Source organism: Suillus fuscotomentosus (genome assembly GCF_016647785.1).
Source record: "Suillus fuscotomentosus strain FC203 chromosome Unknown F5891scaffold_78, whole genome shotgun sequence".
NCBI classification, from domain to species: domain Eukaryota; kingdom Fungi; phylum Basidiomycota; class Agaricomycetes; order Boletales; family Suillaceae; genus Suillus; species Suillus fuscotomentosus.
Window position 1 is genome coordinate 47,698 of NW_024539590.1, and position 26,277 is coordinate 73,974.

General features: G+C 48.7%; 4 protein-coding genes across 4 annotated transcripts; 3 read left to right on the forward strand and 1 right to left on the reverse strand.

The window, feature by feature from the left end:
• Positions 1–1,349: 1,349 nt before the first annotated feature.
• On the forward strand, positions 1,350–5,252 carry F5891DRAFT_1195114 (uncharacterized protein; the record flags this gene model as incomplete). The annotated part of the gene is made up of 16 exons (XM_041368064.1): positions 1,350–1,420; positions 1,477–1,771; positions 1,822–1,881; positions 1,934–2,193; positions 2,243–2,600; positions 2,654–2,809; positions 2,863–3,288; positions 3,332–3,397; positions 3,438–3,680; positions 3,733–4,105; positions 4,159–4,265; positions 4,326–4,473; positions 4,524–4,600; positions 4,652–4,824; positions 4,881–5,172; positions 5,226–5,252. The coding sequence occupies 16 exons, from the start codon at positions 1,350–1,352 to the stop codon at positions 5,250–5,252; spliced, it is 3,132 nt and encodes a 1,043-aa protein (XP_041220125.1).
• Positions 5,253–5,328: 76 nt separating this feature from the next.
• On the forward strand, positions 5,329–8,307 carry F5891DRAFT_1062167 (uncharacterized protein). Its single transcript, XM_041362949.1, has 3 exons — positions 5,329–5,818; positions 5,868–7,201; positions 7,251–8,307. Exons 1-3 carry the CDS (start codon positions 5,457–5,459, stop codon positions 8,045–8,047), a joined length of 2,493 nt encoding a protein of 830 aa, XP_041220126.1. The 5' UTR covers positions 5,329–5,456; the 3' UTR covers positions 8,048–8,307.
• A 238-nt stretch (positions 8,308–8,545) lies between these two features.
• On the forward strand, positions 8,546–18,223 carry F5891DRAFT_714827 (uncharacterized protein). The gene is made up of 7 exons (XM_041372927.1): positions 8,546–8,874; positions 8,925–11,986; positions 12,041–12,115; positions 12,176–14,824; positions 14,877–16,785; positions 16,839–18,088; positions 18,143–18,223. The coding sequence occupies exons 1-6, from the start codon at positions 8,565–8,567 to the stop codon at positions 18,068–18,070; spliced, it is 9,237 nt and encodes a 3,078-aa protein (XP_041220127.1). The 5' UTR covers positions 8,546–8,564; the 3' UTR covers positions 18,071–18,088; positions 18,143–18,223.
• A 4,606-nt stretch (positions 18,224–22,829) lies between these two features.
• Positions 22,830–23,502, reverse strand: F5891DRAFT_984931 (uncharacterized protein; the record flags this gene model as incomplete). Its single annotated transcript, XM_041377520.1, has 5 exons — positions 22,830–22,951; positions 22,987–23,042; positions 23,120–23,137; positions 23,213–23,255; positions 23,376–23,502. The coding sequence occupies 5 exons, from the start codon at positions 23,500–23,502 to the stop codon at positions 22,830–22,832; spliced, it is 366 nt and encodes a 121-aa protein (XP_041220128.1).
• Between the last annotated feature and the right edge of the window lie 2,775 nt (positions 23,503–26,277).

The window sequence follows — 26,277 nt, forward strand, 5'->3', positions numbered from 1 at the left end:
CAGCATCAAAGGCGCTTGATTGCCAAGAGCGCGCACATGGTGTCAACACAGGCTGATTCCGCGGAATTAAACACTCCGTTCTTACAGTATAGTGGAAAATGAGCCCGCAGCCACAATGTGATGGGGTACCACGAGTGCAGCTCGCGATGGTGAAGGACGAGCATGCACTGGCAGTTCGCAGTGGGGACACAAGGCAGACAGCCCACGATTGTGACAAAGACCGCATAGTTCGGGACAACGGCATAACAGATCTAGAGATAGATGCGGACGCGATCTGCGATAGTGATGGCAAGCAGGCAAGCTCACGGTAGTACCAGTAGGAACAAATCATGATAAGCGCTAAGCGCCCAGTACTTGCACGGGGACTGAAAACAACGTAAAGCTGTGAATTTGAATTCTTCATGTTGAGTCAAAGTGCTTACTTTGCGCAGCGGGAACTGAAGGTGATTATAGAGAATGGAAACAGGATAAACTCAGCTGGACGTACCGGTTCCTTCCGAGCGTCCAACGTTCAAGAACCGGGCGGCAGCTTGCGCATGCTGGTGCCTGGCAGCGGCGATCTACGAGCTGTCCCTCGAAGAAGTGTATGAGATGAGAAGAATAGGTATAGTACGAATATTCGATGCAGGTCTGTTCGACTAGTGTTGATGTTCTGATTTGATGCGAAACAGTGAGTTCTCGCCGTGGGGAGGGGTACTTACTACCAAATCAATTACTAATACAGGACAAGGTCGTCATCAATGGCTTCTTCCGGCAAGCACCTAGTCGGACTTCCATGATTCTCTCTGATACCCGGATCAGTATTTATGGATAGTCCCTTGACGATGACAGTATGGGCTGCTACCACTATCCGAACCTTGGATGCCCTCTGTATTAATTAATGTCTTGTGTATGGTTTGACGCTAGTACTATTGTCGGACTTCCTTGCTTCGACCGCCCTAGACCTCCTCGCTTGTTGTAAGTACTCTGTTCTCAGTTACGACCTAGTTATAAATACGGCTCGTCGGAGACTATACCAAATAAGGATTGCGAGCATCAGTTTCAACTCTAGATATGGTGCTCCACGTGCCACCAAGTACAAGGATCATGCAATCCATCAACCACGTTCATGCGGTGAAAAAAAACCTGACCTGAAAATAACTTGGGTCTGCTTCACTTTGATCCTTCAACGTTAGATCACTGATCACTAACAATACCCGCATCTGTCCGCCGCATGAATCGCAAAAATACCTCTGGGTAAATCTTGGGTTTGGCAAGGCACAGTCGATGGCACTCGATGCATTGCCTTGAGCCGGATAAATAGGAGAGCGGGCAAAGACTCGGATCTTGAAGCAGCCTGGGTTTGTTCGATGGTAGACACGACACCCTCTGCTGAGCCAGCTGAGTCCGGGTCTGGGAAAGGTTATGGCATTCAAGTCGCGTTCGTGATTCGCATCTCTACTCCGCGCAGTATATCGCTGACCTAACAGTGAACAGATATCGTACATTATCGGTTCGCGTCGAAGAGAATACTAAGGCCACTTCCAAATCCCCGCTAGACCCAGCGGACGCAATTGCAAGCATAGATGCTCATCTACTCAGTGTTGACGAAGTATACACCCGGTATTCCAGTCATCCCACAGTCGGTTTGGAGCTTGCCGCTGTTCGTCGCAGGGAGCGTGATGGCAAGAATGTCATCAGTCCTCCACCCACCGTCTACTGGAAGAAAACGCTTAATTACGTTTTTGGTGGCTTCAATTTTCTCATGTGGATCGCGTTCATCTTGACTATCGTGAGTGCCGTTGTTCACCTGCCATTGTGACTTTCTAATACACAGTTCAGCTGTCCTATAAACCACTCGGGCCTCCTCTACCTTTCGTTCTCGGTGTTGCAGTACTGTTGGTTCGTGACTATCGACTCTCATACTCATTTTCACCCTTCTCATCAACTACAGATCCTTGTCATCATCATTTCTGCTGCATTTTATGCTTTAGTCGACTGGAACGCGAACAGAATCATGAAGTCAATCAAATCCCTAATTGCACACGAAGCTGCGGTCATTAGGGACGGAAACCAGCAAATCATCTCAGCTGCTGACATTGTCGTTGGTGATGTTGCCGTGCTCAGCGCTGGTGACCGTGTCCCGGCCGACATGCGTGTCGTGCAGGCATCATCCGATCTTCGCTTTGATCGCTCTCTCCTGACGGGTGAAAGGTCTGTTCCTTGTCCTACGTGCTTGAGTTTGGCTAAAGTTTAATTGCAGCGAAATGATACCAGGAGCTCTTGATGCAACATCCGACAATGCTCTAGAGACTCGTAACCTCGCGCTGACTTCCACTTTTGTCGTACAAGGGACTTGCCATGGAGTCGTGTTCGCCACCGGAGATAGGACTGTCATGGGACGCCTTGTCAAGATGTCTGGAGAAACAAAGTTCAAGCTTACCACTATCCAAAGAGAGGTGTGGTTTTTCACCAAAATCATTTCATGTCTCGCGCTCTTTTTCTTCTGCTTGTCGCTTCTTCTATATGGCGTTTGGTTACGGACGATGTATCCTGGGTATGACACCACGTCTTCTGCTATCGTAAATTCAATCGGCTGCTTGACTGCCTTCGTTCCGCAAGTAGGTGGCTAGCAGTGACATCTTATATTCCTTTCTTAATTGACATCTTGCAGGGTCTCCCGATTTGCGTGGCACTCTCGTTGACCGTTGTCGCCCGTCGGATGGCTAAACGTCAGGTGTTGGTCAAGAATCTGGCGACAATCGAGACATTAGGGTGCATGTCTGTGTTATGTTCTGACAAGACAGGCACGCTGACTGCGGGAAAGATGGTAAGATAATTGATGCATCTACTATTGTTACCAGCTTGCTGATGGACCCGCAGATGGTGGAGAATATTGCCTTCCTCGATGATGTATTTGGTGTCGATGAAATCAACGAGAGGGTCGCGAAGGCCTCAAACCCGGCCGTTTTTTCTGTGTTCAAGGCGCTCCATCAGATCGCGAGGCTTTGCAACGGCGCAAAATTTGACGCAACGACTAACCACCTTCCTGTGCAGGATCGCACGATCAAGGGCGATCCGACTGATACTGCTCTTTTGCGTTTCTCCGAGGTCCTTTCAATACCGGAGCTTGACGTGGATTCCAGTACTCTTCAGCAAGAGTATCAGAAGAAGTTTGAGATCCCTTTCAATTCTCGCAATAAATGGATGCTTTCCGTGGTCTCCAAGGTCAACACTTCTGAGAAGAATGCAGAATCGACATGGATGTTCGTCAAGGAGCTCCCGATGTTCTATTCCCTTCCTGCACCAGTGCGCTACAAGGTGATGGGACAGTCGTCACGTTAACAAGCAGGGCAAGGCAGATGTTCGCCACACTTCAAGAGGATTGGTCAAGCCGGGGCCAACGAGTACTCGTGCTGTGAGTAAGCACTTTTGACTTAGTACCTGACATCTGATAGCGCTGCCGAGGTAATAGATGTCGGAAACCCATAGAACAAATCAAGGATGGACTTCCACCGAACGACGTGGAAGATCTGATGTACGCGGAGATGTGCGATCTAACCTTGGTTGGTCTCATTGGAATTTGCGATCCTCCTCGCCCGGATGTATCGCCATCGATTTCCATCATTCGACGAGCTGGAGTTCGAGTCTTTATGGTCACCGGTGATTTTAAACTTACTGCTCTAGCTATTGCACGTCAGGTAGTTTCTTTATTTTCGGCCGCCTATAAGATCACTACTAACCCCGTTTTAGGTTGGTATCATTACTCAGCACGTCGTCGACACCATCCAGGACGTCCGAGCTGCTGCATCTGAGAAGGTCTCGCCGAAAGATTATCACCTTATCAAGCCATCCGAAGACGATGATATCCGCTCCCTGGTACTCACAGGGGAAGACGTCGCATCTCTCACCACGCCTGATTGGAATGTTATCGTTGGGACCTACACAGAGATCGTATTTGCGCGCACTACCCCCGACCAGAAAATGCGAATTGTAGAGGAAATAAAAGCTCGTGGAGACAATACAGTCGCAGTCACTGGAGACGGTGTCAACGATGCGCCAGCGCTAAAAGCTGCTGACATTGGTGTTGCGATGGGTAGTGGCAGTGATGTGGCCAAGGAAGCTGGTATGCATTTTCTTGACGGTTCTTTCGATGACGCTCATACCATCACTCTCAAGCTGCCTTGATCTTGTTGAAGAATGACTTTGCTTCTATCCCCGTCGCGATAGAGATGGGTCGACTAGTTTTTGATAACCTGAAGAAAGTCACGTTGTACCTCATGCCTGTGAGTTGCATTTGTGGAAGCAGTATAATCTCAGCGGGTTTGATACTCACGGTGTTGCAGGCTGGAAGTTATTCAGAATTCATGGCGGTCCTTGCGAACGTATTACTAGGCATGCAGATTCCCATGAACTCGTATCAACAAGTCTGCTATTGCATCACAAACGATGTTATTATGTCCATCTCGCTGATGTATGAGAAGCCGGAATGGGGTGGGTGCTTACGCACTGATGAACTTTCTAGTACTCACTTCCTGTTGTAGACTTGATGCAGCGCAAGCCACGCAACGCCAGGACTGATAGGCTTACAGATTGGCGCCTTTTCTTCCATGTCTATTTGGTACGTTTCATGACCTGGGTGACCCAAACATGTTCATTTATACTTGCCTAGTTCTATGGACTGATGCTGTGGCCCTGCGCGATGGCGATGTGGTTCTTGTACATGAGCCAGCAAGGCCTCGGTTTCTATGACGTTATCTTGACTTTCAGCCGATGGGAGGATGGCTGGCAAGGTTACACCATCGATCAACTAACCCAGTTCGTCGATGTTGGTCAATGCATTTAGTGCGTCGTCATTCTTTTTTCTTTCCCCTCGCAACACTGATTCTAAGACTCGCCAGCTATGTGACGGTGGCCATCGGACAGTACGGGACTCTTTTATCGGTTCGCAACCGCCGAGTATCAATACTGCAGTCGAATCCTCTATGGGGCCCGCGTCGCAACCTGCTAGTACTTTTCGGCATGTCTGGCACGGTGTTGATCTGCATTGTGAACCTCTACGGAGCTGGCTTCCAGCAGGTGTTTAACACGAGGCCTATCCCTGGGATGTTCTGGGGTCTCCCGTTCACCTTTGCGTTAGGGATCTTGCTCATGGACGAAACTCGCAAAACCATTGTGAGGACATATCCGAAGGTATGTTTTAAGTTACATGACGGTGGTGGAATTTCAATTCACATTTTCTGTAGTCTCTGATTGCGTGGCTGGCATGGTGAAATTGTAATTTTTTCGGAGTGTAAATTATCCAATATGTAATTTCACACGATCAGTTATGTAATATAGTGTTTCATAATCACATGACCTTCCTCTTATCACTGAGTTGAGTCATTTTGATAGTTGACCTTCTCCTACCACATCGCAGACGGACTTGGAGTCTTCTGTGGCCGCCACTAAAGACAGTCGAATCTCCTCGCTATTATATGCCCATAAGGTCTATAGACACATCCCGAGAAGACAAATTGACAGCCAAAGCAACTTTAATAAGCTCTTATCAAGAATCCCAACATGGAATCGTTCAAAGCACCAGCCTTCTCGACATTCCCGCCGAGTCTCTTACTCACATCACATCATTCCTCTCTCCCCCATCGCTCCTCGCACTCTCTAGAACAAACCGACGACTCAATGAACACATAAACGATGATAATACCTGGTATCGGGCCTTTATCAACCAATTCCTTGGAATTGGCCCTGAGAATGATCTCGAGAATGAGAAGATTCTCTTACTAAGGAAGTCAGAAGGCACTTGGCGAAAGGAGTTCATCATGAGACATAACTTGAGGAGGTTTGTGGATGCGTCGTATTCAGTTTCTGCTCTTATCTTTCATCCTCAGGCGCTGGGAACGTTCGCGGAATGGGACGATTACTCATTCTCCTCAAGATACTACCATCGACGGCGTCCATCTGATGTCCGAGTCTGGTCTCCTCACGTGTTCGATTCAATACGGAGTGGTGGCTCGTTCACTTCCGCTCAGCGGCAAAGTTCTCAAGGGGTACCTTGACGCTGCCGGAACAGGATTGGGTATTGGAAATCCCAATGTTGAATTTACACCCAACGTCTCTACCTGCCGTCTCACTTCTGATGGCGGCACTGCCAGGGCCTTCTGGGGCAAGCGTAACGGGGAAGTGGCAGTCACTACGGCTGCTAGAGTCATGGATCCTCGGGGTGCATCTTCGAAGCTGGTTAGATGCAAAGTTGAAGATCACCACGACGGCGCCGTGAACGAAATTGCGTTGGATCCTGTTGTTAGCCGGTTCGTTTCCGGAGGTGCTGATGGGCAAGTCAAGTTGTGGGATACTAAGACGGTTGTGTGCTTGTGGTCTAGCGACAAGCAGCTCCAATCGCTTGTGGTTGACCCATTCCTTAAAGTGTCCTCTGCTCTTGCAGACGGCATCATCGCGGGTGCTTTGCATAGCGGAGACATTCTTTTGTGGACATCGTCCCGACAAGTCTATTCGGATGACTTTTCCAGCCCGGCATTGTTTGCACGACATCGCATCGTCTCGCCCATTCCAAAGGCACAGTCATCTCCCCAGGATATATTCATACCCAAACCTCGGCCAACTGTGCTGTGTGTTCGTCGTCACTCACAGACGACGGCAGCGCTACTCATCGGGTACTCCGATCACCCGTTCTTCTATCGTGTCGTAGTTGACCTTACATCCGGTAAATACGAAACTACCGCATTTGGTGATCCTTCGTTCGGATACAACTCCATCGTCGAACCTTTCTTTGCAGCTCAGCCAGATGATTACAGTTTCATCATCACTGGTGATCTGCAAGGTTCCGTTGGCATTTACGATTGGGACACTCCGCAAACATCTTCTCCCGTCGTACCTGCTCGCAGATTCGAGGCTCACGAAGATGGTGCCGTGACTGCGCTTGCTTGGAGCTCGGTTGTTCTTGCCACAGGCTCTGCACGCGGCACAACGACCGTATGGGACGCGCTCACCTTGGAGCCTCTTAGGCTCTTTTCGTCCCCAGTCCCGCGTGCTGCACCGGGTCGCGAATTTGGAGGCGTCAGCAGGATTGTGATTGAACAGGAACTTTTGGTCATTATCGCCGACAATAGGGTGATGTCATGGAAGGTGGGACAAGTACACCACCGCGAAGCTCCGCACAAAGTCAAACATGCTCGTGCGAGGAACCCGATTCCAAAAGGACAACGTATGCACGTTCCATACTTTGTAGATTCTCGACTGATAAAATGTTGCAGAGCGATACGATTTGCACAGGGTCATCAAAGAATCCAAACGTGAACTGGAACAGGAGAATGCTTATGCGCGACGTACCATGGGGCGAGAACGCGAGCAACGTTCCACTCTGAACATGCTTGGATTGTCGGAGTCAGAGGCAATAGAATATGTACTAATGCTCTCCCGCGAGGAAGAACAGCATCGCCGAGTTTCCCATACCATCGATGAAGGTGTATTCGAGGGTGACTTTGAAGACGAAACGTTCTTGCCAGTCGCTTCAAGTTCTTTAACAAGCCATGGTCCTGCATTACCGGCTTCGAATCAGTCTTTCTTAAGTTTGCTTGACGATCGCCATGCCCGCACCTATCCACGTGCCGCACGTCCCACGACGAATGAGAAAGTACAGGTGTCTCCTGTCTTCGTCCCGGAACCCATGGAAGCCGGCATTACCATAAGCCCACTCAGGATACCTGCATCCCTGCCAGGTTCTTCGACGGGTGCAAGGTCTTTACCGGACATGGCTCGCAGCACGTCATCCTCTTTCGAACACTTTCCCTCGATCAGCTCTAGCATTTCCTCATCGACCAGCAGCCTAGAACACAATCGTTCGGCGTGGAGTACAACCTTACGGTCGCCGCCTTCATCCCCAAATGTTGGAACACCTATCTTGCGCACGTCTTCTGCAAGCACAGAAAATAATGATAGGCAGTCTGAGGAAAAGCTCCGGGCTACCCCAGATTTAGATGAAATGGACGCGGATTTGAAATTTGCGATTGAGTTGAGTCTTGCGGAAGCGCGTAGTCGAGGCGAGGTTTGAAAGTGGGAAGGTAATCAAGCTGTTGTTGACACACCGTAGATTGGATAGAGCACCGGAACAATATTTATAATTAGGACTACATGTTTTGAATGTAGCCGTGGCACGTCTTCGAGATTTGACTTAGCGTTCATTTTGCACCTAGATATCAGATGATAAGCAACAAGAACTGAACGCAACGAGAGCTTGTCGGGAGAAAACCGAACTGTGACTCATCCAGAATTTGTAAGCAGAATTCACCGTCACCTGCCAGCGCATGCATGTGTTCGACCTTGAGGAAGAAGCTGCAAACATTTCTGATACATGCATATGTACAGCCTCAACACTCGTATCGATGGCATTCCTCAGATCGATCTGATGGGAAACTTCTGTGATGCATTGAAGAGACTTCTCGTATCCAACTCAAGCCTACTCAGGCTAGCCTGAGTGAGGCGTGAGGATGAGCGCTTAGGGGTTCCATATTAGATTCGTGGCTTCGCCGTGAGTCACCAGCTCCTCTCTCTCTTATCTCACCAGTAACATGGCTCAATATTCAACAGAAAATTGTCCATCCAAGTCAGAAGATCAATCTAGTTATGAATATATCATCAATCACGTATTTCTCCCCCTCAAGTTGCCACAAGGGAGTGACCAGTCCCTTGAGAACGACCTGGCCTTATCTGAAGCAGTATTCGATGCTGCTATCACGTTCAGCGACCAGCTACCGTCCGATAAGCTGCGGCTTTGGACGAACATCGTGAAAATGCTCAACAATCTCAAAGATTCAATCAGATTCAGCGTCATGTCTGCAGAAGAGGTCGAACATCAAATCAACACTATGGAAACTGAAAGTCTGTTGTTTCATTTGCATTCTTTTTCTGTACTGAGTATCAATTTTCAGATGTACTTGTATATATGATTCGCGCGCAAAACGCTGCGGTTGTCATGAGAAAACTCGAATCCGAAACTATATTCGAGTCATTTGAGGTCTCTCCTGACCCCACCGCAGTGATGGGCGCAAAGGGAAAGCTGATATGTTCCTATCCTGGACCTGCTATCACGGTCCCAGATATGAACATTGACAATGCTACCTTTCCTGCCGAGCTGGCAAATTTTCTCGTCCACATGGATGAAGATGTCCTCGATGCAGCAGCGACGAGGAAGAAGGCTAAATCCACTGTTCTCGAAGAGAGGGACACCACACATCCACGGTATATCACAGAGCTCCTGACCGGTATATTGCGTGGCCTCGGGAGCATCGCTGATGTTCCTCGCATCCGCAAGCGCATCGGAGATGATGTGCTGTGGGACAGCGCGAAATTGCCGTGGAGGCGTTCTCCACTCTGGCTTGTCATTCGCGTTGCCTTACAGACGACTCTGGAGCGCAGTGCTCTCGGACGAACGACGTATAAATCGTTCATGTTGTTCTTCATGGCGAGGGTCACGACCCTCGCCCTCGACCGTGACTTATCGAACGACATTCTACACTTTATGTCAGCAAAGATCGCGCGCCGCCTTTTCAAGCTCGGATCCTCTTCATCCCCAGAGTTGTCGCAGATAGTCAATAAGGTCACCGGTGATGTAAGGAGTGTCCTGAAGGAAAGATGGGGATCTGTTCAGATCGCACAACGGGCCTCGCCTCTTTGGGCTCCGGAGACTCTCCAAATATTGCGAGATACCCATCTTTCCTTGAACACGAGCCGAGAGTACATCTGCCAAGCTTTACAGAACCAGCATTCCTCCACCAAAACAACCTTATCTAATCCCAACCATCACAAGCGTGGGACAATCGATGATTTCCTTGACGCCGAAGCTAGTTTTCTGGTAGGCGCTCATGCCGCAGAACCGTCTCTTGCACTCGCAGATTTCGAGACCGCCGTTAGATCAGGGATCGACGACTGGGTGACACGCGTTCCACTCCAGAGTACCGATTCTGCGTGCATTTCGATCGAGGCGTGCGCCACTGCGTACTCCTCGAGAGCGCTTACAGCTTATAAGGGAAACCCGGAGAATCTGTCCATCATGCTTCTCACCCTTTTCGAGCTCTGGGTAGCAATGGATAAGATCGTCGTTGCACAAATCCCACTCCTGGCAGAATACTCCCCCGAAATCCCATTGACGCTTTGGGAGTGTCTTTTAATCCGCCAAGCTTCCGCCCTTGATCGTTTGAAGACATTGCACGCCTACCTGAAGGCTCGCCATTGCCAAGCTTCCAGCCGTCTGTCGGCATTGTCGTTTACCAATGATGACAAGTCGTTCGCGGCGCGATATTTTCATCAGTCATCCAAGCTGCAGAGTTTGAAGGTTGACATCGAGGCAGAAGCTCAGAACAAGCGAGAGAAGAAGTTGATCGAGCTCCAGACCATGAACCAGAGGTACACAGACAAAGAGAAGCTCGCAGAAAGTATGTCGCACACGTACGAATTCTCCACACGCGGCAAGAAAATACATAAACCAAGACGCTGTGACAAGTGTCGCCTCGAAAAGGAGATGCGATCGATGACGATTACAGTTCATGAGTGGCCACTACCAGCCTGTGAAAAAGAGGCAATCGCGGTGGTGTTTGAGCTAGGATGCCCCATCGCGTTGGATATGTGGAGATCTACGACGTTCCATGTCCTTGTTGATGTCTGTACTCCACGAGAAGAAATCTTGCACACCAACGCCTACATTACACTGCCGGACTATGGTGCATTACAGCGTTATCACCAGTGCCATCGAAGGCAAAGGCTCACTTTGGCGTCAGATGCCAAGCCTTTCTCCAAGTCTCATTACGGCAACACTTCCATTCCTGCGGTGGACACCAAAGTCTGTGTGAATAACGGGCTCCAATTTCAGCCTTTCGACACAACGACAGGCGCATGGGTGGCAAACGTACTGCTACGATGCGACACCACCAAGTTGTCCACCTTTCTTCTTCCAAAGGGACTATATGATGGTATGCAGCAGTACCTTGCAGGGACAACCCACACGTCAAACGAAGTCGTGGCCAATCAGGCGGATTGTCACAAAGACATGACCATCCACGAATTCATGGCATTCGGAGCCTTGCGGAGTGGACCGCGTTTACAATGGATGAATGTGCTCCGTGAACTCCGTGCAAGGACCCTCAATTTTCGACGTGAGGAGGTCCATCTACTGATGGCCCAAGCGGTTTCACAGGTCGGCCCATTTTCGTCCGACGACGACGACTTTATTTGGCATGAGGAGTTGAACAGCGTACCCTTCCTTATTGCACTACTCGGAGAGCTGGAGGATTTGATGGCTAGCATTGAAAGAAATTGGCTGGAAGCTGTCACGATCGACACTATCGTGATGCTTGTGTGCCGCGTCTTGTCCTCGACTCAGGAACAGAGTGTCAAAAATCGCGGACATGCACTCCTTCGAAGGATACGAACTGCGACTTTTATGTTGCTGACGCAGCTATCAGAGAAAATGCAAGCCAGCAACGACGAGACAGTCAGCCGAGAATTACAAGGACGCGTTCGGGATATGGCAGCCACCTGTCGTAGCACTTTCGATGTCGATGGAGACGTTTCACTGCTCCTGACGTCGAACGATGACGTCAAAGTATTTGTATGTTGTGCGGTCATGATTCATGACAACACTCCAAGCCAGCTCGACAGCCTTCCACAACATTCCAAGCTACTGCTAGAGCGAGACAAGAGATGTTGCCACGCATTAGAATCTACTATTCGCCAATATGCAGAGTTTTACAGGGAGGGCCTTGACTTGGCGATAGCCAAAATTTGGGGCAGCTACAGACCAGGAACTCCTTGGAGGGCATCGACAGCTCCGAATTCTCGTTGGCTCGTGGCGCAGACTGCACCTTCGCATTCCCAATCACCACAAGACGTGCGCATCAATTTGATTAGCGGATGTTTGCTTGTCGACGGGAAGCAGCTGGGAAGACTTCCTTCAACGATAGTGCAACATCCCACTTACCAATCGATTTTTAGCGATGTAAGTCTTCAAAAGTTGTAGCTTTGTTGGTACACGCTCACCTATCAACCACAGCAAGTTCTGGATATTGTTCCAGCTGATATTCGTGGAATGGAATATGCAACATGCGGAAACTTCTGTGACCATCAGGTTAGTGGTCACTCGTTGTAATTACTCAGTAACTAAAGGCGCACTCGCTTGTTCCTGAAGGTGTCTTTTGCTCTCTGTGACTCGAATGATCTCATCATCCGTGCGAAGCATATCAAACACGATTCACCTCTCCTCCAGCTCATTCCGAGCCACAAATTCGTGGATGACCTACCGACAATCTTGGTAGCAGGCCATACTCATTGGTTCAATTTGCACACAAATGAAATCGAGATCCGCCCAGCAGAAAATGCATGGAAGTCATCGTCCGAAAACTGGGTTTTGCGATTTTCTGTTTCGGGTTCCTCAACGGCACAGAATTCCAGTGGTGCCACCCTTGTCGACATACGCAGCCAAACGTGGGACATGATCTCTAGAAGGTTGCGTCCTCTGGAGGATGCAAGCTTTATCATGGTCACGTGTAACAAAGCATCTGGCACCGCTCCCTTGTTGAGGGCTGATTTACCTCGATATGGCCTCGAGTTCTTCATTGACCAGGATGGAGAACTGCAGTCCCGTAACATGTGCAACATGGTCGTTGATATCAATCAGTCCGCCGGAACGATGTTGGGATTGGCCAATCAGCTCATCCTGCGCCCGAAGCTGCAAATTGCAGATGAACATTCACGCACCGTCATCATCCCAGAAGGCCGTATCTCATACTCTGCTAATGGTCACCATGTCCACGTCACCATCGCTCCTGAAGGTACTCGAGTGACATACCAGTTGTACAGGATTGATACAGATCTGCAATGCCTCACTGGGAACGTGGGTCTCACAAGTAAGCTCTATCAGGCGCTCCTTCACGCTGTTACCAGCGGCTGTCTCCCTGATCCCCTGACGGGTCGAACGGGGACAGAGGAGGCGTTGCATCTCTTGCATTCCGCAGCTTGCCGATCGTTTATGAAGCTTCGCTCTCACGACGCAGATCTTTTGCGCGAGATCAGTTCTCTGTCAACCAAGCGCGTCTGGTATCCCACTCATCTTCAGAAGATGCAGACAATTTCGTGGTCATGCCTCGCGCCCCTTGCACAGCACCATGGTTTTCATCCAGCCGCGAAATCTATCATGGATTACGGAATGAAGCTTTCGACTTTCTCGGAAGGGTCTGCAAACCTTCAGGTCACCTATGAGCTTCCGCGATTCACCGACCACCTTCTTGAGCGCGCGTCAGTTCGTGCCTCGGTAATCTATCCTGAGCAGTTCTCTCTTCCACTTCCACTCGGTGATACAGATGTCATCTACGCTTCACGTCATATTCCCGACAAAGTCACAGAAGCGAGGGCATTTCAAACCGCCTTCATGGTACATCAGTGGCCAAGCAGACTTCCAGTGCAACAGAACCTCCTTAGTTTGTTGACTCAGTGGCAAAATGTCCAGGGCATTGGCGAGGCGTTCAGTTTGCAGTACTCCAAAGACTGGCTTCAACCGACTTTTTCAGACGTCTTCCTTTCTGCGTACGACCACTGTCGCAAGGCTACAAAGAAGGACACATTTCGGCTGGCGTTCACCCTGGCTTCGGTATCATACAGCTCGTTGGATAATGATGTGTTCGTGCCAACACTCCTAGCTTTCGCTACGGTTCCTGAAATTCGCAGCCTGGGAGGCCCTCCGAAGTTCACTTCTTATGATCTCTCGGATGGCTTCATGCCATCCGATATGAGATTGAACAATATCATACATTTCTGTGTCGGAGATTATGAAGTCAGCGAGGAGAAAGAGCTAGCTGCAAATCCTGGTGAGGATGATGAGACTCTGGAGGAGCGTTGTCGTGCAGCTTTTAAAGAGAGGTGTCGCTCTGAAAAACAGGTTATTCTTAGCAAAGTTCAGGATGCCTGGCCATGCGAAAATCCTCCCGCACTTCGTACGCTGCAAGTGAAGTGTTATAATCTCATTGATTTGCCAGGGAAACTGTCCCCAGTATTTCGCAGCTGTTGGCAAAACCATCAACTGAAGCTACACCTGGATGGCCTGCAGGGAATGCTCAAACAGCTCTACACGCCCAAACCTCCTTCAGAACTACTCTCTCAATATCGTCTTGATTCCCACCTTGAGAGCTTGGATGTTGCATCACCCGCCTCATCCGTTGATGCCCAGTACCTGTTCGATAGAGATCCGCCTGTGACAAGCATGTGCGGGTCTTCCCAAGTTCTGCCTAATGTCAATCGGAGAGATTTGGTATCCCCAGACTCCCAAGTCGCAGCAGGGTTGCGACAGCTGATCGACGACTTTCGCGCACAAGGAGCTGACAAGTTTCGCCGCAAATACGCCGACGATCTGGACCAGAGCAGGTCAATTTACTGTGATGAAAAGATCGTTAACTCACCAGATTCTACGCCATACACGATGGAACTACTCCTTGAGAACCATTCTCTCCATAGCCGGCAATTCCAAGACTCACTCGCATCTATCTCACACGCCCTCTCCCCCGCCTCTGCTGCTGAGAACGCGTTATACAATGCTGGATTATGGCCTCGAGTTACACCCAATTTCCTTTTCACACGCATGGCTTCTACAGCAGAAAGTCATCTGGGGAAGACTTGGCGTGCTGCTCTTGTCCAGCTGTCACAGATACTTTTGCAACTACAACGCTCGCGAAGGCTGTTGGTCTTTGCTGCTCACAAAAACTGGGTCGATTTCTTCAAGCAGTTGGACAGCGAAGAATGCGAGGGATTTGATCCCGAGCTGTATCCTGATTGGTTCTTAATACAGGTACACTATAAAGAAATAGATCATGAACGGTAACTGATAGTGCCATCCTCAGATTGAAAGTCAGTTCTTAGCACGGCCGGTCCAAGTCAAGGTCGCGCTGGAGATGATGTCACCATGCACAGGAGGAAATACTTCTCTCCAACTGAACATGGGTGAAGGCAAATCTTATGTTATCGTTCCCCTCGCAGCAGCCGCACTTTCTGATGGCCACAAATTAGTCCGAGTAATCGTGCTGAAGTCGTTGTCAGCTCAGATGTTCCAGCTCCTGGTCGAACGACTAAGCGGCCTTGCACAAAGGCGCATTTTCTATATCCCATTCTCCCGTGCGCTCTCTATCGACTCATCAAAGGTGCAGATGTATCGTGGCTTGATGCAAGAGTGCATGGATGCCAAGGGCATCCTAGTCGTCCAACCAGACCATATTCTGTCATTCCAGCTGATGGCCGTCGACCGTCAGCTTTCCCCTCAGATTGAAGCTGCTGAAGATATGCTGCGGACTCAGCTATGGCTCGACAATCATACACGGGACATCCTGGATGAAAGCGATGAAATTCTGCATGTCCGCTACCAGCTGGTATACACTGCGGGTCTCCAAAGGTCGCTTCAAGGTCATCCCGAAAGGTGGACAACAACACAACAAGTGTTGAGTCTTGTCGTGAAGCACGCCGCTCGGCTCATGAGCGAGTTTCCCTCCCATTCAGAAGTGTCCATTCGTGAGCATGGAGTGTTCCCCTTCATTCGTATTCTGCACCCGACAGCAGGTAACGCATTAGTCCAATGGATTGCAGAGGATGTCATCAATGGCGCCCTTGAAAACATCGGCTTCGATCAAGCGTCCCCCCATATGAAAGAAGCTGTTTGCTGTTTTATCGCAAATGAGAACGTATCCAACACTTGTGTCAGCGTAGTGGAGGATCGCTATAGAGACACTATCGTTTGGCCCGGCCTTCTAGTCTTGCGAGGATTGCTGGCGTATGGTATCTTGGTGCACACCATTAAAGAACGCCGTTGGCGCGTGGACTATGGCCTTGCCCCAAAAAGAACAATGCTAGCTGTTCCATTTCGCGCAAAAGACATGCCTTCGTTGCGGGCAGAGTTTGGCCATCCGGACATTGCTGTCACTCTCACATGCCTATCATACTACTATGCAGGTCTAACGCTCCAGCAGCTGATGCTGTGTTTCGAGCTCCTGCTGAAGCAGGATGATCCTGCCCTCGAGTATGAATCCTGGGTTGCTAGACTTCCGTCCGTCCCAGAAAGTCTGCGTCACCTTAGCGGAATCAATACGGAATCCGCAGAGCAGCTCCCTGAACTTCAACAACTGTTCGAATTCCACAAGGCAGTCATAGATTTCTATTTGTCCCGAGTAGTTTTTCCCAAGGAAGCGAAGGCATTCCCCAGCAAGCTCACCTGCTCCGGGTGGGATCTCGCTCAAGAGAAGAGACATCTCACCACCGGCTTTTCTGGTACCAACGACAATCGCTATCTTTTACCAAGCTCAATGATGCAGCATGACCTCGATTACCAACGCAGCACGAATGCCCGAGTCCTGGCGTTCCTTTTGCGCCCAGAAAACAACTGCTACAGACCCATACCGCCTGGTCAGGAGGTTCAACATTTCATCGAGACCTTGATAGCACAAACCCCCGAGGTCCGCGTGCTCCTGGATGTTGGTGCGCAGATGCTGGAATTGAAGAATCAGGAATTAGCCGAAGTATGGCTTCGAGCCAAGCACAACGCACAAGCTGCGGTCTTCGTGAATGACGACGACGAAATTGTCGTTGTTACTCGAGATGGGACAGTGGAGTCCCTTGTGTCGTCCCCCTTTGCCCAACAGCTCGACCAGTGTGTGATATATCTGGATGACGCGCATACGAGAGGAACAGATGTCAAGCTGCCTTCTGGCTTCCGAGCTGCTGTCACGCTTGGTCCGAAAGTCACGAAAGACCGCCTGATGCAAGGTTTGTGATTCCAGAGTTCATGGTACCGAGTTTGACAATAGCCAACGACACAGGATGCATGCGAATGCGGAAGTTGGGCAATGGTCACTCGGTGATGTTCTTCGCTCCGACGGAGGTCGACCGAAGCATTCGTTTGGCGACTCAGAAGGCTGATGCAGATCGTGTCGAAGTTGCGGATATTTTGCACTGGTCGATGCTCGAAACCTGTCTTGATATTCAGATGCGTGCATTCCACTGGGTTCGACAGGGATCAGATTTCAACGCCCGGCATTCCGCATGGACTCAATTCTCGCATGCACCTACCACTTCGAGTTCCACCCTGAAAGCAGCCTGGTTGCAGCCAGAGGAGCGTTCATTAGAGGATATGTATGCTCCACGCAGTCCTCTGCAGGTATCCCACATTTGTGATGCAGACATTCGAAGCAAGTGTGAGGAGCTCGGAGTTTTAACGGGGCCCGAAAGGAGCATGGATGAGGAACAAGAAAGGGAGGTAGTCCACGAGGTAGAGAGAGAACGTGAAGTGCAAAGGCCGTCCAAAGTGCAACCCGCAGCTCAGGACTTGCATGCGCACGTCCGTCAATTTGTGAAGACCGGCCGAGTTCCCAAAGGGTCCCCCGTTTTCATTCCAGCGCTATCCAGCCTCGTCAACACCACTGCCAAATTTCATGAAGATCATCACTGGGCACGCAACATTTTAGTAACCCGTGACTTTGCTCGTACGGTGGGGACTACCCTTACCACACAGAAAGTGGATGAGTACCTGCGGCCCGTCAATTGGATCGTGCTTAGTGACGTTGGAGTGCTGGTAGTCATGAGTCCGCACGAAGTGGACGTACTGCTGCCTGATATCCGCAACAGCAACGCAGTTCAATTATGTCTCTATACTCCTCGGACCACACGCACGATGAAGGCATGCGATGATCTCCGACTGTACCGTGTTCCTTCGACCCCATATCTGACGCCATCGGAACTGCAGATTTGCCAGCTCAACCTTTTTGCGGGTCAACTGTATTTCTCCAGTTATGAGATATATCTCCACACTTGCAATTTCTTAGGGCTCAACGCGCTGGATTTAGTGGACGAGGACTTGATAGCCGACAGTGATGGGTTCATCAGGAAGGAGAATCGCTCTTCTGCGAGAGCATTGTGTTTGTTCAAGCGGTCCCAGCTTCCTCCGCTGAAGGAGTTGTTCGGGATGAGAAGGAAAGGCATGGGGTATCTGCCAACTCATCTCGGAAAGATGTTCAATGGGCGCATTCTGACCAAGGGGGATTTTCTCGATTGAGCGCCGTGTCTGTTTAGTGTAAGTTATCGCCTTTCTACCAAGGACCTTACTGACTGCAGTTCTCATCAACAGCGATTGTGCCAACAATGGTCTTCATCGTGATTAGTAATTTTGTGACGTTTTTCGTGAATGTATTTGCAGTGGATCTGAAACGTTATGCGTCTTACTGCGTCATGTCAATTAGAATGCTTGGGTATTTATGGTTATTCGGCCGTGTAGTTGAAAGATAGATATGCCTGATGCATTAGTAGCTACGGAGTCATACAGTTCTTCGATTTGTCATTACTCGTACAATGCAGCCAGTGCCGGCAACCTCTGTGAGCTGCAAATTTATGGTCAGGAAGTTTATATGGGAGGCGAGCTTTAGACACACCTTCTCATGCCACCTCAAGAGCACGCTGCCGCTCACATCACCACAGCCCGGCATCCCCAGGGGCCCATACCCTTGTAAAGGTACTTCATCAAAGTGTCCTGCTGAGCATCTTGGGTGTTCTCATCACTTTCGCAGTGCATGATTGCGTAATTGTTCGTGTGGTGTTTGCTTTTTGTGGTCTCTCTAGTGCAATCAATGTTTAGTGGCAGGACCACATGCACGCGCCTGGCTTATTCGACATCCCGAAGAAGCGGGGCAGATTTGGTCTTGACGATAGGATACGGTTCGATTTGCCGATTTGCCGCCACATATTTGGAAGTCCGATCGATGTTTGTTCTCGTGGTGCGACTATTTTTAGTATACCTCAAGTATACTTGTAAATTTGTCACAGGTGTTATGTACTGCATGGAGGCTCGTGCTCGCGTCACTCATAATATCGTCCGTTGCATTCTGCTATTCCTTCTGACATGCTCTCGCAAACCCTCGCTGGTGTTCCCACTTTGTTGCGCGTCCTTTCAGCAGTTTATGTAAGCCTGCTGCTTACTCGATACTTACATAACGCACCACGTGACCGCTCGGATCACTTATATCATCATCCTACGCTCCGAGTATCGTCAGACTCGGGTCTCTTACCTACACCCATCTGCTCTTTGTATCATGCTCATAAAATCCACGGTTTTGTCATATTATTCTCAGTTTGATTCTTTAGTGTTTCCCGCCGATATCACGGCGGGTCTCCAGTTTATATCGTTTCTACTATGAAACACACTGAAATCTACTTCTCACCTTACTATGTGCCAAGTGAATGGTACGACTCAGCGATAAAAGTACAGAGTAGCAAGCCTCACAGGATGCACAATATTCCCTTCAGACTTGGTGTGCTACTTTCGCTGATGACTGACCTTGACGTTGCTAACTTCTTTAGCATGTACAGACTCTCCTGCTAGCATTCTCAAGTCGGCCATCGTTCTCAGCGCTTTGTATAATTACACGTCTATCATGCCAAACATATAAATACCATGGAAATACATGCACGACAAGACCTGGACAACTCGCTTCTTCTCCAACCCCCGTCTTTTCATATGCCTGATTCATCACTGCACTGTAAGCGGGGCTTACTCACAAGGCATGCTAGACAACACCGTGCTTACTGATATGGCATGTTAGATGACACAGTGCTTAGACGTCACTCTCGTTGATTGGACACCATCGGTTGTTTGTTGCTGTTATTGGTTCTGTTGAGACTCCTATTTAACCTAGACTCATATCGCCTGTATCGAGTATCGCATCTTGACCCCGCACAATCCCATACGCTTCTACTCTTAACTTCGTCCGAGTGTTTCTGCCTAAGGGCAGTTTCCATGCACCTACCACTAGGCACATCCTGCTTGCCCTGGCGGTGACTGTGGTCCATGTCAACGAGTATATGCATGTGCGTGTGCATGTCTGTATCTCGTCCGGGTGCTTTACTCTCATAGTTGTGCTTAGCCAGGGCTCCAACAGAATATCGTGGTCGATCCCTCATCAGCAGTTTGATAGGTACGTGTGACACATTTTGATATTTTCTGATACTCCACTTTCCACTCAGTGGACCCCATATTCTTGTCGTGTTCATTCACAAGAAAGAGGTACAATAAAATCATGAGTTTATCCAATTCATTCCTTTCATTCTCCTTGGCCCGTCAGATGGAGGAAATAGTATCTGAGTACCAATGAGTTATCAGCCATCTGGCTTCACAATTTGCAGTTTATATGTCCAGACAGTGGAACACCAACACACAGAATCAGCTGTCAAGGCACTTTTACTGATTTTCATTGTATTTCAACATCGGTCATCAAGGACCAGTTTGGTTGCTAGTCGTTCTGGATAATTTCCCCTTACCACTTGGTGCAAGCATGGGTACTTTGTTCCAGTAGTGATACAACAAGAAATAGCTTTGCCTAGACCTTTTCAAACATACCTCAAAACACCATATGACGCATCCTGCACCAAATTTATCCTCCCTGCAGACCACTCGACAACCATTTCCCTACACAGTACTGCTAGTTGATACATGTACACGCTCCTGGAAAACAATTGAATTCATGCTAGTTTCTGCATCGGAGTATTCCACGAGTTTGGCGTTGTATTCCTGAATGCTCAGGATGATCCCAGCACAAACATCTGCACGACCAATACAATTTCAAGAGTATCATAGAGTATCTGAACTCCAGTAGAATTTGAATTCTACAGAAATGATGAGTAGTGGTTGCGCGCAGATATCAGCAACAGGTCGGTGCACCAAGAGTGCTGGAGAGAAAGTAGCAAGCTGGAAGCAAGAGACACTAACAAAGCTAACATGTGCAGAAATTGAGCAGAAAAGGATAACTGCATTCACATCACAAGCTCACCTTGCAAAATAGAGAACGTGAGATTGTATGAGCACTTTGAAACAATCCCCGATGGTTGATCCTGCTGATGGGCTGAGTCGTTGCAGCTCACGGAAGTGTTTCACAGCCACCCAGACTGAAAGGCACAGTGCGAGGACCTCCCAAACAGTGTTGAGCATCCAAACCATGGAAAGAAGAAACTTGTTATCCCCTCCGTATACATAATTGCACATATATTTGCCAGAGAGGATCAACTCCTCTGGTGTTTGTCCAATGAGCTGTGTTCTTCAAGTTGACAAGTAAAGCTTACCCGCTGGAATATCATAGAGTCCTATTGCCCGATTACTCTGCAAACAATGTTTACAACCAGGAAGATAATAAGAGGGAACATAAGCATCACTCTAGATCCCTGATGCATGGCATTCAACCAAGTAATCATGATCACTTGCACTGTGTATCAGTCAGGTCAATATCACACAGTATTGCACCTGGGTCCCTTACCGCCCAACATGGCAGTCAAGGCCACAATTGTCCCACTTGATGAGTAGTACACGATAGCGCCTAAAACTCGCAATTAATGAACACCCTTGCACTAATTTCAAAGACTCTGACTTACACCTATTGAGTCGTTATGTTGAACCAAGTTTAATGCTTGGAATCTCACTCACCCCTACATATGAGCGCATTGATTGGATGGTAATGAGATGGTTGCAGAATACTTACTGCATCTGTCAGCAATACCGATGGCATAGTTTCTGTGTCTCGCTGGTCAGAAAATGAAACATAGCGCATATGAGACATATGCAGAGCAAAGTTGTTGATCTTGACAGATACACAGAAAATGGTATTCCAATATAGCGTATCTAGAACATTTTGGAGTCAGCACAAGTTGCCCACCACGCTAAAGTACAACATGAGGCACGAACAGTCAAATACAGCACAGTCATGAGAGACCAGTGTTGTCTCCGTCGCAAATTCATTGCATGCTCTTGTTTTCTTCTGATACAGGACTCTCGTCACTCACCCAGATGAGCTCAATCTGAGGCACCATTCTCAGCGAGTTGGCTGCGGCAGTGATAATATTGACGTACCTCTTGTCCAAGTGTTAAGACTGGAAATATCATGAGAATATCAGCGATTTTCGAACACTGTCCTGCTCACCCCAATCGTATGCCACAACGACACCGGCGGCAACTGCAAAACCACAAGTCAACGTTAGATCTAGACATCTTTGATACAACAAACCTGCCCAATAGCTGACAAGAATATTGAAATTGATTTGCGGCCACCAACTTGGATCATTTGAGACGTAGGTCATGTTCCAGGGACCAGGGATGTATGTGAGCAAGTGGGAAAGATTAGTGGTGTATAATGACAGCATTCGTGCTAGATATACCACCATTCAGCATTTCTATCGCCAAAATCAGTATGATGGAGATCTATATCTAATCCCGTATCAAGACCATTGATCTGGTGAAACGGTTCGAAATCACACAACAAGAAGCCCTGGATAATCAAAGTAGACTTTGATTTACAAACCAGTATTACCAATGCAATTACTCGGACACCAGAAAAATCCCAGTGGTTAGTGATATTGCAAACTTATTTCCAATGCCATTTTCGAGGTATTCTGTAAGAAAACATGTAGCCATCGATCTAACCATGATGTGATCGCAACTCACACTGTGTGATTGATACCTGTTAAATATAAGACACCATACATACTAGGTCGAAAGAGGAATCACACATGGGAGACGAGAACCCTGCAACAGGTAAAAAGGATTTCTGATTGTATAGCCTCGGTCAGTGGCCATTGTATTTCCGTGATGTTTTGGAGTGCCGACTTGAGCAGGAGCCGGTACTGGTAAAGGTTGCGAGCTAAAAGCGAGATCCATCAGATAAACTAAGCACGCCATTGTCACTTCGTCATACTCAGCAAATTCATGAGCAGGCTATGAAAGCCGTATCATAGTTGGATGCTCACACATGCACAGCCATCACATACACATCATCACTTTAGAATCCTTGCTCCACCTTCACAGGATGCCAACTTAGATACAAATCCAAAACAGTCACATGTCGCAACATGCAAAAATCGAGGAGCTCTTTATGGAATTTGAAATCTTGTAGCCATTGATCTAACACAGGTTTAAGCATAAACAAGCATATACACCCTTTTCGGCCAGCAAGGCCTCCAATGATGATGATGATGATGGGAAAAGGGCCATTCTGCAGGCATAGCACCAGAGAAGTCAGACAAGAAACAGTGACACAGAGTAGGTTGAAGTGGAGCAACTGTATCTCACCTTATCTGCCACCTTGAACTATTGGGCTATCATGACTATATCAAAACGATGAACAAAGATATGAGGATGGAGCGAATCTGATCTAGAACGCACTATATTGAATGCATCATCATGATGCGCTCAATGATGTATTTCACTGGCAGATACATCGTGATTGATTATTCCTGATTGACATATGTTGAATACCTATACAACATTATCCTCAAATCGAAAGAGAAAGAGAAATTAAGTCCAGCGAAGGGAATATACTACTCACTTGGGGAATAGACGAGCTGCAACTTATGCGTTAAATTTGCGAGAGCTGCTAGTGCTGGCATCAATGTACCTATGAGCAATAGCATACCCATTTCTTCCTCAAGGGTTGAGCATCTAGTGGGGAACATGATAGGCCTATGAAAATGGAATGTAAGTGAACAAAGTTCGTATCATTGAATGGGTACTAACTAGGACTGCTTATATATAAGCCTGACTCACTGGACCGCAAACGAAGCACTGGTCCAAAGAAGCTTATCAAGTTGCAACATTCTTGCATTCTTCAAATTCTAACTGGCTTACCGATGCTCCATATTTGAATCATGACTTCTTTCCATTGTCGCTAAACCCATCTGAGTCAGGCTGGGGATCGGACCATACTCAAGTTCTGGAGCGGTCAAATTATGATGTCCATTGTAGCCTCCTGTGATGGCAATATTTGAGGCGTACTAACAAATAGTTCAAAAGACTAGAGCAAACACTGATCAGACTTCAAAATAATTTGCGGCAAATCAGCAAATCAAACCGTAACTCATCTGTAGGAAATGGGACTAAAGACAAAAGCTCAGAGTTCAGGTAAGAACTGCTGAGGTACGGCGTACGAAGAAGGAAAGATTATAAGGTAATGTTACGTAAGACAAACAAAAACAAATTGAAAGTGACGTCGTTGCACTACAACACACCCCCTGCAATGACAAACTTGTTGCACCCCCTCAAACTGATATAAGTGAAAGTCCATTGCGATGATGCGTGAAAAGTGGCTGTGGAAGTGACTTGGTGAAAATGTCTGCGACATTCTTGTGTGTAGAGAGCCAGACGGGCTCGAACATTCCTTCTTCGATGTGACGTCTGATAAAATGGTATTGCAGGTCAATATGCTTCGTCCGAATATGATTTGCAGCTTCCTTCGACAGTGCGATCGCGCCTGCGTTGTCGGCAAAGAGCTGCAGCAGGAGTGCGAGCGGGATACCAACACACCCGAAGAAGAATTTAAGCCAAAGGCCATCCTGTATCGCGGCGGTCAGTGCCATATACTCGGCCTCCGTCAAGGATAACACGTGAGTCGTTTGCTTTTTCGCGGAATGTGAGATGGGACCCCCATTGTAGAACCAGATGTATCCAGAGATGGAAATCCGGTCTTCTGGACACGAAGCCCAATCCGAATCGCTGAAGCCATGCAGTACAGCATTTATGCCATGGCCTCCGTAGTGAGTTCGCGTGCCGATGGTCCCTGCAAGGTACCTTAGGACATGTTTGGCAGCTGCGTAGTGAGCTGGCTTTGGGGAGGAGTTATGTTGGGCGAGACGCATGATCATGTGAGCGATATCGGGCTGCGTGTACATCATGAGGTAGAGGAGTTCCCCAACGATCTTACGATACTCGGTATCAAGGTCATCAACATGAGCATGCATGTCAGTCGGACGACCAAAAGGGAAGTTAGGGTCCATAGGAAGTGAGACGGGGTTGCATTGGGACATGCCGTGTTCCTGTAGAAGGTAGATAACATAGTCCTCTTGATGCATCCATAGTTCGCGCATCTGACGGTTGCGAACGAATTGGATCCCCAAATCAGTGATCCCGAAGCGAGCAGCTATGTTTGACTTGGTCTGGTCGAGGAACTTGCAATTATTTGCTCCAGCCAGTCCGTCGTCGACGTGCCATGCAATAATGCAGGTGATTCTTACCCCCTCCCTGTTAATGTGGTCAAAGATGAAGACCACATAATCAGCCTCACACCGTAGGAACCCCAAGCTCACAAGTACAGCATGTAGAAGCTTGTATCAGTCATATGCTGCCTGCTTCAAGCCATACAGCGAGGACAGGAGGTGCGCTACCAGACGCTGACCGTCAGGCCCGAAACGTTTGAATCCGGGAGGTTGACACATATAGACGTCTTCCTGGAGTTTCCCCCAGAGGAATGCGTGCCATGCAGTCAAAACAATCTAGCTCCCAGTTGTTAGTGGCGCTGTGAGCTGCCAGCACTCGAATGGATGATGCTTTGGTGACAGGGGCGAACATTTTCCCGAAGTCGACACCGGGTATCTGCGAGAAGCCCTGGGCAACCAACCTGGCCTTAAACACTGGACCCCCTTTAAGGTCATCCTTGAACTCCAAGACCCACCGACAACCAATCGCACGGCGCTCTGACAGCAAAGGTAGGAGCTCATACACCCCCATTTCCGACATCAGGTTGATTTCCTTGTGCATGGCCGTGAGCCAGTGATTGGTGTCAGGGCATCTAATTGCCTCATCATAGGTGGAGGGTGGGACCTTCAGGTTGTACCCAGGTGCCAGTGGATTCCTACAGTGAGTCACTGTGTACCGAGAGGCATGCTAATTCAACGGAGATCAGATTGGCAATCACCTGAGGGAAGCCGATCTCCTCCTCATCCGGAGTGATGGCATCAGCATCGGTCTCCGTCACATGTGACATAGTGGTAGAGTTGGGCATAGAGGTAGAGCTGGGCATAGAATCTGGCATAGTGGAAGATGGCGGTGGAGAAGATAGCTCAGTGGAAGGAGCCAGGGGAGGAGGGACACCTGAGACTTTGGCCACACATATTTCCTACTGGTGTGCAAGGCGTGATTGATCAGCTGCAAGACGACTTTTAAACAGTTCCCCTTCACAGTGGGAACGGGAATTTGGGAGGAGCGACGCACAGTCGGCATCGAGGGTGCTGGTGCAGATGGAGTGGGTACCAGAGGTGCAGGAGGCATGGCAGTTGGACCAATGGTAGTGACCCTCGGTGTAGTCTCCTCTTCGTCGTCATCATTGCTGTCAGGAAAAGGTCGATTACTAAATGACTCGTCAGAGATAACATCTCTGGAGTTGAAGGAAACACCAGTAAGGACATCTCGGCACCTCCACGCCTTCACGCCCGGAGGGTAACCCATGAATATCACCT